General features: G+C 35.5%; 1 protein-coding gene across 2 annotated transcripts in view; it reads left to right on the forward strand.

Moving 5' to 3' along the window:
* Window positions 1–14,898, forward strand: part of PIK3C3 (phosphatidylinositol 3-kinase catalytic subunit type 3) — a 161,886-nt gene that overhangs the window by 102,749 nt on the left and 44,239 nt on the right. For both annotated transcript variants that reach the window (XM_007464169.1, XM_007464170.1), the window contains 5 exons: window positions 1,997–2,128; window positions 4,310–4,438; window positions 5,091–5,160; window positions 7,643–7,707; window positions 10,372–10,456. In XM_007464169.1, the coding sequence (XP_007464231.1) occupies window positions 1,997–2,128; window positions 4,310–4,438; window positions 5,091–5,160; window positions 7,643–7,707; window positions 10,372–10,456 (481 nt within the window). The remainder of the gene's footprint in view (window positions 1–1,996; window positions 2,129–4,309; window positions 4,439–5,090; window positions 5,161–7,642; window positions 7,708–10,371; window positions 10,457–14,898) is intronic.

Raw genomic sequence — 14,898 nt, forward strand, 5'->3', positions numbered from 1 at the left:
AAATTCCTACTGCTGTTCCTCCTGGAGCCCTTCTCTTCAGAGGTGCCCTGGTGAGCAGCAGTGCGATCCCAGTGCCCACCAGCAGAAAGAATGCCTGTTCTTTTGACTGTCAGTTTGGGGCATGTATTTAAACCGCAGTTTGTTCTTATGTGACATACTCTTTTGTTCGCCACCCATGAGCCTCTGGATATACCTCAGTTTTCGCTGTTCTGGAAGTTGACTCCCTACTGGAGACAGCACTTATAGTCCCCCAAAATAAATGTTGTTTTTGCCACATATTGCAAAACACATATTGTTTTTCCTATATTTTAAGTCAGACAGTCCCAAATATAGTGTCAACATTGGCTAAAAATCTTTTCAGACAGTTTTTCATGATGTGGTAAAAGACAAACATAGTTTTATTAGTTTTACTAGAAACAAGCCCTCGAGTTTTAGTGAAATGCCAAGATGACTCTTTACCACCATTATTTGTGTTATTAGTAGGAATAATGAAATGACTACAGCTAAATTTGCAGTCATATGTAATAGTACTTTTCCATCCCTCATAACAAAGTTGGGAGAGAGTTGCCTTGGTGAGTGCAACGGCGTTAAATGTGTGGCCAGGGGATCCATGAGTTAGGTGTCAGATGGTAAAACAAATAATAATATTGTTGCCACCTTCTTTCCTTTGCTGATCTCATTTAGGAAAAATTCTCTTGATTGAGGTCTTTGTAGATATTTGAGTTCTAATAAAAATGCATTGATTCCACACTTTTAAAAAACAAAGCTTTCCTTTTGAATATTCAGTAGTCTCTTTTCACTTTGTGATTCTTTATGTTATAATATTTATTCTATAAAAATGTATCACATGCCTACTGTGTGCCAAGCACTTTTCTAGGTTCTGAGGATACAGAGGTGAATATAAAAATCCCTACCTTTAGAATGTAAGGACCTTACGTTCCTGTTGGAGGAGAAAGTTAACAAAATAAGTAAAATATATTTTATGCTATAGATAGCGTCATGTGCTTTGGAGAAAAAGCTGGAAAGGGGAATGGGAAGTGCTGGGTTCGAGTATTAAGGCAGCTTTTCACTTCTCAATGGAATAGTCAGGAAGACCTCACTGAGAGTTGACATTTGGACAGAAACCTGAAGCAAGTAGGGGAGCAAGCCACTGAATAACTAGAGAAGACTATTCCAGCCAGAGGAGCTGCAAGCACATGTTTGAGAAATAGGAAGAAGCCCAGTGTATTAGGTCAAGTATTCTCCCTTTAAGAACAAGCTCATCTGTTTAAAGAATGCAATACTCTCACAGCTTTCAAAGGAAATAGATTGTTATTTTGAAATTGAATAGATGGGCTTGGTCTAAATACTATAGATGCTGCTAAATGAAGAAGCTGTTTCATCATGGCTTGAATTTCTCAGTTTCTGAAATCTTGGCTCAATGCAGTGTGCATGTGAGCTAAAGAAAATAAATAAATGGTGATATCTTGGGAAAAGTTCGATCAGACAGAGTCAATGAACAGTAAAAGGTAGGGTCCAATTTCCTCCAAGTAAATTGAGTTTACTTTCTAAACCCAATACATGCAATGGAACAGCTAATGAAATTCTTGCTTAATATTTGGTCATGAGAAATTAAGCTTCAAATGAAATTAGTTTCTCCTTGTGACTTCACAGATCCTTTGAAAATGGAAATTGCATCTTTAAGTCCAGCTTGAGTATATTCCTGATTCTCAGTTGCAGCAAGAGAAACATATTCCCTAACCTTATGAAAGTCCAGCTTTCCATAGGTCAAGGGATTGCTCCTTTTAAAGCATGCTGCTGCTTTTGTCAGGTGGATTATAAGTGCTTGTCTCTCACACATGCTCTCCCCTTTATGTTGTATTACTTTACATATACTTTTATGGTGCTTTGCAAATATTTTAAAGTTAATAGAATCAGTCTTTATGTCTTTACCATATGCTTTAAAAAACCCTTTTCCATTTTAACCTAATTAGTACTTTCTAACTTGTTCTCCTAGAATGAGAGACTACAGGCATTGCTTGGAGACAACGAAAAGATGAACTTGTCAGATGTGGAACTTATCCCATTGCCTTTAGAACCCCAGGTGAAAATTAGAGGAATAATCCCAGAAACAGCTACATTATTTAAGGTAATTGTGGTGGATCTTTCGACACTACCTTTGAAAAAAGATACCTTTTATTTATCAGTGTGTTTTGTTTTAAGATCTTTTTGTATTATCAGTAGACATTTTTATGTGAAATGTATAAAATATTTTTATATCTGGATTTTTTCATCTTTAATTTTTGAACTATTTATTAATCACTTGATTTTTCTCATGTAAGCTTTTTTTTAAAAAAAAAGTTAAATTGCAAACTTAGACATCATAAGTTCCCGTGGTTAGATATGAGATCTAGTTAACCTGTGACTTAAATTTTTTCTTGTATTTTCAAGTGTAGTAATTCTCTTTAGTTCTTAATAGCATGCCAGACTTTCTTTTGGCTGGCCACCACCTGGATAGTTAGAAAGAACTGGTAGTAGCTGCCTTCTCTAAGCAGGCCAAAGGGCTGAGCATCATTACTTGTGAAGAAGCATCATTATCTGCTGGGCATCATATTGAAAGGTCTCTCTGAGGCATGATGTTTTAGGTCTTCTGATTCTAAGAGTGGAAGGGCATAAGTTGCATTGGGATATTACTTTGTATCAGATAAGAAAGGGCTCATAGATCAACAACTTGGGTATATGAAAAGGGGTGTGATTACAGTAAAAAATGGTTGATTTTTTTAAGGGTGTGTTTAAAGGCAGCCCATGGCAGCCCAGCTCACACAACTGCAACGTAAGTTTCATAAAGCAGTACTTAACCTTACTGCATATTATGGACTCTAATAGTTTCTATTCTTTTAAAAACTATTCTATTGCATTAATTTTAAAATGTTGTTTGCAACCTATTTAATTGGTTTTAAAACTCATTATTGAATTATATCCTGCAATTTGAAAAATGCTGGTACAGGAGAGAAAATGCAAGTATTTCTTAGTTCATGCTAGAACTCCCAAATAAGACCTGCTTCTAATATTCTCATTCCCTTAGGACTAATCAAAACCAGTGAATCAAAAAAGGAGTTTTATTATTTTTTTGCAAACAGGATGAAAAAGAATATCTAAGACATAGAGCAGGAGTTATAAGAGTGGGGCATAAGAATCTATCATTATTGTTAGGTGTATTCTGGATCCATTTTTCCCTTAATAATATAATTTTATAATTATGTCTTATATACACAAAGTAGATGGTCAATAAAATATCATGGGACATCTTTTTAATCCTAATATTCAGTCCTGATTTTTTTCTTCCAGCCCTTATTAAGTATGTGGACATTCTTAAAAATTCTGAATTGCAGTTAACATTAATGGTTCTAGAGTGTTTACTACATAACTCTAGCATTATAATTCTTAACCATTTTTGAGTCATGAATGCCTTTAAGGGTCCAATGAAAGTGATGGATTGGATACTTTAGAATGTTACCCATATGCTTGTACATACACTGAACTGTCTGCACAGAGTTGTAGGGGAATCCCTGAATTCCTGTTGTCTTTTTATGAACTCCTTAGAGCTGAAAAGGTTATGCACCTAGTTTTCAGTATTTTTAAACAGTATTTTGTGGACCTTAGCTTAAGAATGAAAGCTAGATCTCCATGGGGAGTGAAACCCTTAAGGCACTGGGATTAGTGCTTAGTTATCCTGAGATTGTCAGCTGCTTGCATTAGATTTCAGATGAAATCTAAATTTCAGAATCAGATCCGAATCTGAAAAGGGAAATTACAACAAAGAACCTCTTGCTTATCATTTATCTTTAGGAAGATCACTTCCAGTTCTTCTTGAGCTTTTGTGAGCTAGGGTACAAGGTAATTTATAAAATATATTTTGCCTGAGGTGATAAAAGGATACTGCAAATTTAAGATAATTTAAAGTTTGGAGTTTCAGTTCACTAGAGGTTGTAGGTTCTAAACATATATTCTTTGAAGCATTTTTGTTGTCTTTTCCCCCAACATTTTATACAAAAGTTTTCAAACATACAGCAAAGTTGAAAGACTCAGAGTAAACAACTGTATACCCACTTCTTCTATCCTGTTATTAACATTTTACTGTATTTGCTTTGTCACACGTCTGTTCATCCCTCTGTCTGATACTTTTTATGCTATTATTTCTCATGGCCTGTATAAATTAAGGTTATTATTATTTGTTTTCTTTATTAGACTTATTTCTTTTCTTTAGATTATTATAAATTTCCCCACATTTCCATCTTATATAATTTGAAAATAATATTTTTATTTCCAGAGTGCCCTTATGCCTGCACAGTTATTCTTTAAGACAGAAGATGGAGGCAAATATCCAGTTATATTTAAGCATGGGGATGATTTACGCCAAGATCAACTTATTCTCCAAATCATTTCACTCATGGACAAGGTGAACATAACCTTATGTTGGTAGGGAACATTTTTTCATTTTAGAAATTGATGATTTAGTGGATATGCTATGCATGGACAGAATTGTAACACCAGATGCAGTCCTAGAAAGCTGAACAATCTCCACTTGATCTTGAGCAAATTTAGTTGTTTTTGTACATTGCAGGATGGCTCTTATGATTAGTATAAAGTGAAATTGCATGTGTTCCTTTTTATAAAAACTTTTTTCCCAGTTAAGTTCTTTCAGTGTTAAATTTAATAATTTTCTTCCTCTTAGTCAATTAAATATTCTTCTTTTTTAAATCCTGTTTCTGTCCCTGGCTTATAAAGGAAAATATTTGTCCTCATTTCCTTTTCCTGAGTTCTAAAATACTTTGTGACCAGTAAGGCCCGCATAAATCCTTAGGAGAAACCCTTCTGTTCATCAAAAACTGACAGTGATTTAGAAAAAGATAAGAAATTTGACATACCACCGTGTAAAGTGCTTAATACATTTATTTTGATGATCAAAGTTAAATTAACTAATTGATTTAATTAAGGCTTAATTTAGGTTTACCTTCTAAATCTCTATGTATTAAAGTGCTATAGTACTTGCGTGTAAAACTATTTTATAACATTCTTTTCATTTGGTTAATATAACTTTTGATCTTAAGCTGCTACGAAAAGAAAATCTGGATTTGAAGTTGACGCCCTATAAAGTATTAGCCACTAGTACAAAACATGGTAAGTTTATTTTATAACATTATTATTTATTTCAGTGTCCAATGAGTATACTTTTCCTTATTTATTTATTTATTTATTTATTTATTTATTTATTTATTTATTTTGCGGTACGCGGGCCTCTCACTGTTGTGGCCTCTCCCGTTGCGGAGCACAGGCTCCGGACGCGCAGGCTCCACATGGCCATCTGGGGAGGAAGGGTCTGGGTGGAGGGAACAGCAAAGGACAGAAGAGGAGGTGTGCGCTATATGTTCGGAGAACAGAAAGGAAGCCAAGACAACCAAGAAAGGGAGTATGGTGGGAGATGAGGACAGAAGGAAGCAAGGACCGTGATCAGGAAGAGACTTGTAGGCTATGATGAGAACTTTCTATTTTAATTAGAACTTTATTCTGAATAAAGCAAAAGGCCTCAGAAGAGATCCCCAGTAAGCTGCCTCCCCCTTCCCCACCCAGGTTTTAAAAAATTGGTGAAATAAAGCAAGGGATTTTTATCTGATTCGCTTTTTTTCCCCCTCTCTAATGTATCACAAGCAGCAGAACAGTATCTGGCATACAGTAGGATCTCAACAAATATTTGATGAGTGAACGAAAGAAGAAATTCTGTTTTAAAGTAAAGATGGAAACCAACACGTCAGCTTTATTACTGATAGAGGTGCAGCTGTTAGATGCTGCTTTGGGTTAGTTAGCCAAGTGGACTTACTAATACTGAATCCCAGTATTAGGCAGAAAGAACCAATGATCAGTGCATCAACTGAAAGGGGCAGAAGTGAAACCATGCCACTCAGATTGGGACTTGAACCCACAGTCTTTTAACTGAGGTAACACACCTGATCTCAGGACTTAATGAAGCTCAGGTTCTTGATGTCTCCTCACAGAAAGAATTCAGTGAGAGACAAAGTGATAGGTAAGAAGTGGATTTATTTAGAGAGAAACACACTCCACAGACAGAGTGTGGGCCATCTCAGAAGGGGAGAGTAACCAATATATATCTAAGTCTTTTTGATATTGAGTAACCTCTGGAAGTTTGGCAGAAGATTCCCTAGGAATGTTTGCCTAATGCCTATTGTAAATTTTATAATCTTGTTACTCTTAGAGCTTCTTACCCTTAGGTATCTTGAAGAAACAAGTACCTGTTTTATTTTAGGCTTTCTGCCCTTCTCTGGGCCACCCCCAAATCTTTTTGATGGTTTAATTCCTGTTCTCATTTTTCTCTCAGAATGATCTTGTTAAAAGTGCAAATATTCTACCATCCTACATAGATTGATTTATTTAGCTTTCATTTGCTCTTGGGACAAAGACAAAAGCCTTAGCTTAGTTTACAAGTTCTTGCATGGTATGACATACTTCTGTACCTATCTCTGTCACCTCTTTTTTACCACTCTCCCCCTTGCTTTTTAGGCTTTAGCCACACCAGCCACCTTCCATTTTCTCAAATGTACCATGCTCTTTTCAGTCTTATATGATCATTGTCTTTAATATCCTTTCCGCTTTACTAATTAATCTTTATTATCCTTCAAAACACGGTTCAGATGTCAGATGTCCTCTGATCCCTGTTGTAATATAGGTCTCCCTATGCTATTCTCTTTCGTTCATAGTTTTTATCCCAATAAAACTTGCAAGCTTGTAAGATCTTTGAAAGCAGGATCAAGGCTCTATTTTTGCTTATCTGGCGAAGTTCTTGCTACATAGTAGAAAAACTATAAACGTCTGTTAAGTGCATTAATGCAGACGGTTCAGTATTTATGATATAAGAATAAATGATACATTTCTTACTCTAAAGAAATATACAGTCTCCTAATTTGCATGTGAATAATTATAATGTAAGGCTTACCAAAACCAGATCATGGTTATGATCCTGAAATAGTTTCCATCATTCAACTTTGATTTTTTTTCACAGATTTGTAGTTTTATACTTCTTTTGTTGTCCCTAGACTTACCAGATTTACTTTTTCTCCTTATTCTCCTGTATACTGTCTTCTTTCCCTTCTTTTTGGTAGTTTAAGGGATTTACACTTCCCTCTCATATCATTTCCAGGGAATGGCAGAAGATGGAGTATTACACAAAGAAAGCCAATGAATAATACTATAATTTTAGGGTTAGGTGATTGATATTCCACAATTCCAGATTTCTTAAAATGATTTTAAATTCAGAATAATTTTAATTGACATATGTTATAATACTATAGAAAGAAATTTTTATTCCAGATTTAAGAAGCCTAGCCTATTACTTTGTGTTCCTTGTGTATAATAATAGAAATTGGCCTAGAGAAGCATACAGATTGTATGCTTAATTTTTTTTTTAAAGTTTCTTGTATTTCCTATGATGTAAATGCCAGTGTATACTAAATACAATGTTTATAGACCTCTTTAAGCTATTAGGTTTGTAGTGTATACATTTTCAAATGAAGACTATTCTTAGCAGAATCTTTATTTTTATTGCTTCACCATTAGCTATGCTTAATAAAATGCATCTGTTTCTGTTTAGGCTTCATGCAATTTATCCAGTCAGTTCCTGTTGCTGAAGTTCTTGATACAGAAGGAAGCATTCAGGTATAGTATCTATTTTAAAGATTTATAAATTTCATGAATATATTCTTATTATAAAAATTTCAATCTTTATAAAAAGTATATAAAGTTAGAAATGACAGTCTCTTTTTGTCACCCATCTTCCCTAAAGTTGTTTTCCTTTCCTGAGAAGTAAATAATGCTAACAGTTAGAAATGCTTCTATGGTAGATGTTCAGTTCCTTAAAATGGGCCTAACATATAATAGGAGATTAGGAATTAACTGGTAAACAAATTTTAAATTTGTTAAAGTTTATAGTTGTATTATATTTCAAAGTATGGAAATATTATAATTTATTTAGCCATCAGTGAACATTCTGATTATTTCCGATTTTTGTTGTTTGTCAGAACAGTCCTACAGTGATATTTTTGCTTGTATGTGTTTTGCACAATTATTTTTTTAAACCCTTATCCCCACCTCCAAAGTCATTTCTCTCCTTTAATATGAGAAAAAACAAGTTTTTTCTGGGACTAAGCCATGTATATCTTTGGATTTTTTTTTTACATTTTAAATATGTGAATTAATGTTTAATGCAGAATTCTTATTGCATCTTAATAGTTTATTTTGTTAATTTTTAAATATAATTTTTCTTTTTCCTAAGAAAAATGTATATAATTCACACAGAAAAATTGATATGCCTGAGTTGAAAAATAATACAGTGAAAGGCTTGATAGAGGGTATTTGCTGTAGTGTGTTTTTGTGTTTCTCAGTTTAGAGTGTCTCAGTAATTCAGTATGGAGTTTAGATTTGCAAGAAAGCGTTACTCTGTTTTGTTGGCAAAACAGGTGGTTGATTCTGTTGTTTGGTTTGGGGTACAGTCATGTTCAGTGGTTAAAAGCTCACACTCAAAACATCAAACTGCCTGAGTTTGAAGTTTGGCTCTGCAGCTTTCTAGCTATATTTTGTGTAACCTTGCAAGCAGGTTAGCCTTTAGCTGGTATTCGGCTTTCAGTGAGAACTTGGCTTTTAACTGATAAGGGTGGTTCACATACCTAGACTGTTTGTACAAATAATATGATTTATAGCAAACAACCCGCTTTCCTTCTAGAATTTTGATAGTTACTGAACTAAATAGACTGTAGAGGGTGCCTGTATGACCAGCCCCCAGTAAGTATGCTCAGTGTATGCCTTCACAGAAGACAGCAAGGAGGATTGCACATGGAATTCACAGGCTTTGCCTGTGTATTTTTCCCACGCTGATCCTGTTGTGTATACTTTTACTGTAATACACACTGCTGTGGTACAACTGTAAGTTGAGTCTGTGACCCCAACTAACAAATCAAACCTGTCAGAGGTGTAGGGGACCCCCTAACATACCCTTCAAGTCTCAGTCTTTATATCTGTAAAATTTGGATAATGATGAAGAGTACCTAGCTCTAGAATTGTTCTGAAGATGACATGAAATGTATGCAGAGCTTTAACACAGGTTCTAACTGAAGTAATTGTTTAATAAAGTTATCAGTTATTATGTTGCTCTGTGCAATTATGATTTTGTAAATTAAACCAATGACAGTTTGTGTCCTGATTCTTAGTTGCATGTGTGATCTGTGCAAATAATTTTGCTGAGTCATAGCTTATCTCATCTTCAACTTTAGTAGATAAGTAAAAATTGTTTTCCAAAATAATTGTTTTTGGAAACAACTGTTTCTCATTGCTACCCATCTTTGCCTAATCTTGATATTGTCAAACTTGTAAATTTTGGTATTTATTATTATTTAGTTTGCATTTCCCTGATTACCTGAAAGATTATTTAAAACTATGTGTAGGCCATTTATTTCTTCTGTGAAATGCTTGTTCATATCTTTTGCCCATTTTCATGTTGGGTTATTTTTCTTTTCCTTATTGATTTATAGGAGTTCTTTATATATTCTAGATATAGATTCTTTGTCAAACTTACAAAGTGCTCCAAAAAGCTTAAAACATAGGATAAACTTACTTTTTTAATAGTATGTTAGTTGTATTTTCAAATAATATACACTGTGTATTTTTCTTTAACATCTAGATGTAAGGGAATAGGTCCAGTTGGTAATCTGGGGGAAAAAAAATAAATGCATGATTTTCCCCAGTGTTTCCAGACTGTTTGGACACTCGAGTGTATTTATTGTGCCCCTATAATTCTTTGGTTCAGTCTGCATCTCTTATATTTATCTTTCTATCACTTTCCTCTGAATCTGAAAATTCTTAGCATTGCATTCTAATTATTTTGAAAATTGGAATGTAACTTTATTGAGTTTGTTAATGGTAACAGTGTTTCAGTGGCCATACTTAAAAGGTAATTTTTAAAACTCATGTTCACTTTTAGGAGAATGTATGATACCCAAAAAACCCCTCATGTTTACATTCAAGAGAAAGGTGAAACAAACTGATAAATTAAGTATAGAGATACAGCAGTAAGTTTATTTAATGTTTTCCCCTGTGGTATAGAAGTAGCAGGCTTTTATTTATTTATTTGTTTGTTTGTTTGTTTGTCTTAGCCTATAGGCATAGTAATAAGACTGATTCCTGAGGAATATGCTTCCTAAAGTCCACATTTTATAATTCCTGACTGCTGTACACCAGACACCTCTTTGTCATTATTTACAATTTTTAAATGCTAATTTGTTTAAGGATTGTATTGAATTTATAGACATGAAAATAATATCTTTTCAGAACTTTTTTAGAAAATATGCACCAAGTGAGAATGGGCCAAATGGGATCAGTGCTGAAGTTATGGATACTTATGTTAAAAGCTGTGGTAAGTATTTCAACTCACTACATTTCATTGATATGTGGAAATAAAGGAAAACAAGCTATCCTGATATTACCATACTCATAACACATTTAGAACATGTTAGGATTTTTTCTAGTCCATTTGGGCTACAATAACAAAATACCAGAGACTGGGTGACTTACAAACAACAGAAATTTATTTTTCACAGTCCTGGGGGCTGGAAGTCTGAGATAAGATGCCAGCCTGTTCAGGTGAGGGCCTTCTTTGGGTCAAAGACTGGTTACTGTATCTACACCTGTTGGGAGGAGCTAGGGAGCTCTGTGGGGTATCTTTTATTGGGGGCTAATCCCATTCATGAGGGCTAATCACCTCCTGAAGTTCCCACCTCCTGACACCACTACCTTGGGCATTAGGATTTCAGCATGTGAATTTTGAGGGGACAGAAACATTCAAACCATAGCAGTTTTAAACGCTCTGCAAGAAAATTAAAAGATACAAAATGTGAAAAAAGAGGTCATTAATGTTTTGACATAATAGTAGGAATAAGGTGTAAATTCTGTTTACTCTTTTATAGATGCATCTTTTTTTTAAACATCTTTATTAGAGTATAATTGCTTTACAGTGTTGTGTTAGTTTCTGCTGTATAACAAAGTGAATCAGCTATATGTATACATATATCCCCATATCCCCTCCCTCTTTCACCTCCCTCCCATCCTTCCTATCCCACCTCTGTAGGTGGTCACAAAGCACCGAGCTGATCTCCCTGTGCTATGTCTCTGCTTCCCACTAGCTATCTATTTTACATATGAGAGTGTATATATGTCCAGAACACTCTCTCACTTCATCCCAGCTTACCCTTACCCTTCCCTGTGTCCTCAAGTCCATTCTCTACATCTGCGTCCTTCTTCCTGTCCTGCCCCTAGGTTCATCAGAACCTTTTTTTTTTTTTGATTCCATATATATGTGTTAGTATATGGTATTTGTTTTTCTCTTTCTGACTTCACTCTATATGACAGACTCTAGGTCCATCCACCTCACTACAAATAACTCAATTTCATTTCTTTTTATGGCTGAGTAATATTCCATTGTATATATGTGCCTTATCTTTATCCATTCAATTGTCAATGGACACCCAGGTTGCTTCCATGTCCTGGCTATTGTAAATAGTGCTACAATGAACATTGTGGTACAGGACTCATTTTGAATGATGGTTTTCTCAGGGTGTATGCCCATAGTGGGATTGCTGGGTCATATGGTAGTTCTATTTTTAGTATTTTAAGGAACCTCCATACTGTTCTCCATAGTGTCTGTATCAATTTACATTCCCACCAGCAGTGCAAGAGGGTTCCCTTTTCTCCACATACTCTCCAGCATTTATTGTTTGTAGATTTTTTTTTTTTTTTTTTCCATATGTGGGCCTCTCACTATTGTGGCCTCTCCCATTGCGGAGCACAGGTTCCGGACGTGCAGGCTCAGCGGCCATGGCTCATGGGACCAGCCACTCCGCGGCATGTGGGATCTTCCCGGACCGGGGCATGAACCCGTGTCCCTTGCATCAGCAGGCAGACTCTCAACCACTGCACCACCAGGGAAGCCCTGTTTATAGATTTTGATGATGGCCATTCTGACTGGTGTGAGCTGATACCTCACTGTAGTTTTGATTTTCATTTCTCTAATGATTAGTGATGTTGAGCGGCCTTTCATGTGTTTGTTGGCAGTCTGTATATCTTGTTTGGAGAAATGTCTGTTTAGATCTTCTGCCCATTTTTGGATTGGGTTGTTTGTTTTTTTGATATTGAGCTGCATGAGCTGCTTGTGTATTTTGGAGATTAATCCTTTGTCAGTTGCTTTGTTTGCAAATATTTTCTCCCATTCTGAGGGTTGTCTTTTCATCTTGTTCATGGTTTCCTTTGCTTTGCAAAAGCTTTTAAGTTTCATTAGGTCCCATTTGTTTATTTGTGTTTTTATTTCCATTTCTCTAGGGGGTGGGTCAAAAAGGATTTTGCTGTGATTTATGTCATAGAGTGTTCTTCCTATGTTTTCATCTAAGAGTTTTATAGTGTCTGGCCTTACATGTAGGTCTTTAATCCATTTTCAGTTTATTTTTGTGTATGGTGTTAGGAATTATTCTAGCTGTCCAGTTTTCCCAGCACCACTTATTGAAGAGGCTATCTTTTCTCCATAGTATATTCTTGCCTCTTTTGTCAAAGATAAGGTAACCGTATGCGCATGGGTTTATCTCTGGGCTTTCTATCCTGTTCCATTGTTCTATCTTTCTGTTTTTGTGCCAGTACCATGCTGTCTTGATTACTGTAGCTTCGTAGTATAGTCTGATGTCATGGAGCCTGATTTCTGGGCTGTGTTTTTCTTTCTCTGGATTACTTTGGCTATTCGGGATCTTTTGTGTTTCCATACAAATTGTGAAATTTTTTGTTCTAGTTCTGTGAAAAATGCCATTGGTAGTTTGATAGGGATTGCACTGAATCTGTACATTGCTTTGGGTTGTATAGTCATTTTCACAATGTTGATTCTTCGAATCCAAGAACATGATATATCTCTCCATCTGTTAGTATCATCTTTAATTTCTTTCATCAGTGTCATAGTTTTCTGCATAAGGTCTTTTGTCTCCTTAGGTAGGTTTATTCCTAGGTATGTTATTCTTTTTGTTGCAATAGTAAATGGAAATGTTTCCTTAATTTCTCTTTCAGAGTTCTCATCATTAGTGTACAGGAATACAGGAGATTTCTGTGCATTAATTTTGTATCCTGCTACTTTACCAAATTCATTGATTAGCTCTAGTAGTTTTCGGGTAGCATCTTTCGGATTCTCTATGTATAGTATCATGTCATCTGCAAACAGTGACAGCTTTACTTCTTTTCCGATTTGGATTCCTTTTATTTCTTTTTCTTCTGTGATTGCTGTGGCCAAAACTTCCAAAACTATGTGGAATCATTGTGGTAAGAATGGGCATCCTTGTCTTGTTCCGGACTTTAGAGGATATGGTTTCAGTTTTTTCCCATTGAGAATGATGTTGGCTATGGGTTTGTCATATATGGCCTTTATTATGTTGAGGTAAGTTCTCTCTATCCCTACTTTCTGGAGAGTTTTTAGCACATGTGGGTGTTGAATTTTGTTGAAAGCTTTTTCTGCATCTATTGAGGTTATCATATGGTTTTTATCCTTCAGTTTTGTTAATATGGTATATCACATTGGTTTGCATGTATTGAATAATCCTTGCATTCCTGGAATAAACCCCACTTGATCATGGTGTATGATCCTTTTAATGTGCCTTTGGATTCTGTTTTCTAGTATTTTGTTGAAGATTTTTGCATCTATGGTCATCAGTGATATTGGTCTGTAGTTTTCATTTTTTGTGACATCTTTGTCTGGTTTTGGTATCAGGGTTATGGTGGCCTCGTAGAATGAGTTTGGGAGCGTTCCTCCAAGTTTGGGAGTGTTCCTCCGAGTTTTGGAGTGTTCCTCCTTCTGCTATATTTTGGAAGAGTTTGAGAAGGATAGGTGTTAGCTCTTCTCTAAGTGTTTGATAGAATTTGCCTGTGAAGCCACCTGGTCCTGGGCTTTTTTTTGTTGGAAGAATTTTTTTTTTTTTTTTTTTTCTGTGGTACTTGGGCCCCTCACTGTTGTGGCCTCTCCTGTTGCGGAGCACAGGCTCTGGACACGCAGGCTCAGCGACCAAGGCTCACGGGCCTAGCTACTCCGCGGCACGTGGGATCTTCCCGGACTGGGACACGAACCCGCGTCCCCTGCATCGGCAGGTGGACTCTCAACCAGTGCACCACCAGGGAAGCCCTGTTGGAAAATTTTTAATCATAGTTTCAATTTAAGTTCTTGTTATTGGTCTGTTTATATTTTCTGTGTCTTCCTGGTTTTGTCTCAGGAGGTTGTGCTTTTCTAAGAATTTGCCCATTTCTTCCAGGTTGTCAATTTTATTGGCATGTAGTTGCTTGTAGTAATCCCTCATTATTCTTTGTATTTCTTCAGGGTCAGTTATTACCTCCTTTTTCATTTCTAATTCTGTTGATTTGAGTCTTCTTGTGTTTTTCTTGATGAGTCTGGCTGGTGGTTTATCCATAGATTCATCTTTGCAATCACTTAACTATTTTGTAATTATAAGTTATTTCTCCCTGGAAGCTGTAATTTTTCCCTTGATTTTCCCTGAGTTTGAGTAAGCAATTAAGTAGAATGTGGGAAAAGTGTTTCAGGAATAATTATATTTTTGATAAATCTCTAGAGCTAAGATAACAGTGCTGTGTTAGGAGGTGCCTCTCATGGTATTTTAGATTAGTACTTATGGTACTTTTCTGGAAATAAGTAAGTAGTGACATGCCATAGGGATTAATTCAAATGTTTCAACAACTTATGCCTATTCTCATGAAGTTTATATTCTAGAGGATTATTTTTTATTTTCTTGAGTTTTTTTTTTTTTTTATAACTAGATTGTTTAA

Source organism: Lipotes vexillifer, unplaced genomic scaffold, assembly GCF_000442215.2.
Source record: "Lipotes vexillifer unplaced genomic scaffold, Lipotes_vexillifer_v1.1 scaffold235, whole genome shotgun sequence".
NCBI lineage: Eukaryota > Metazoa > Chordata > Mammalia > Artiodactyla > Lipotidae > Lipotes > Lipotes vexillifer.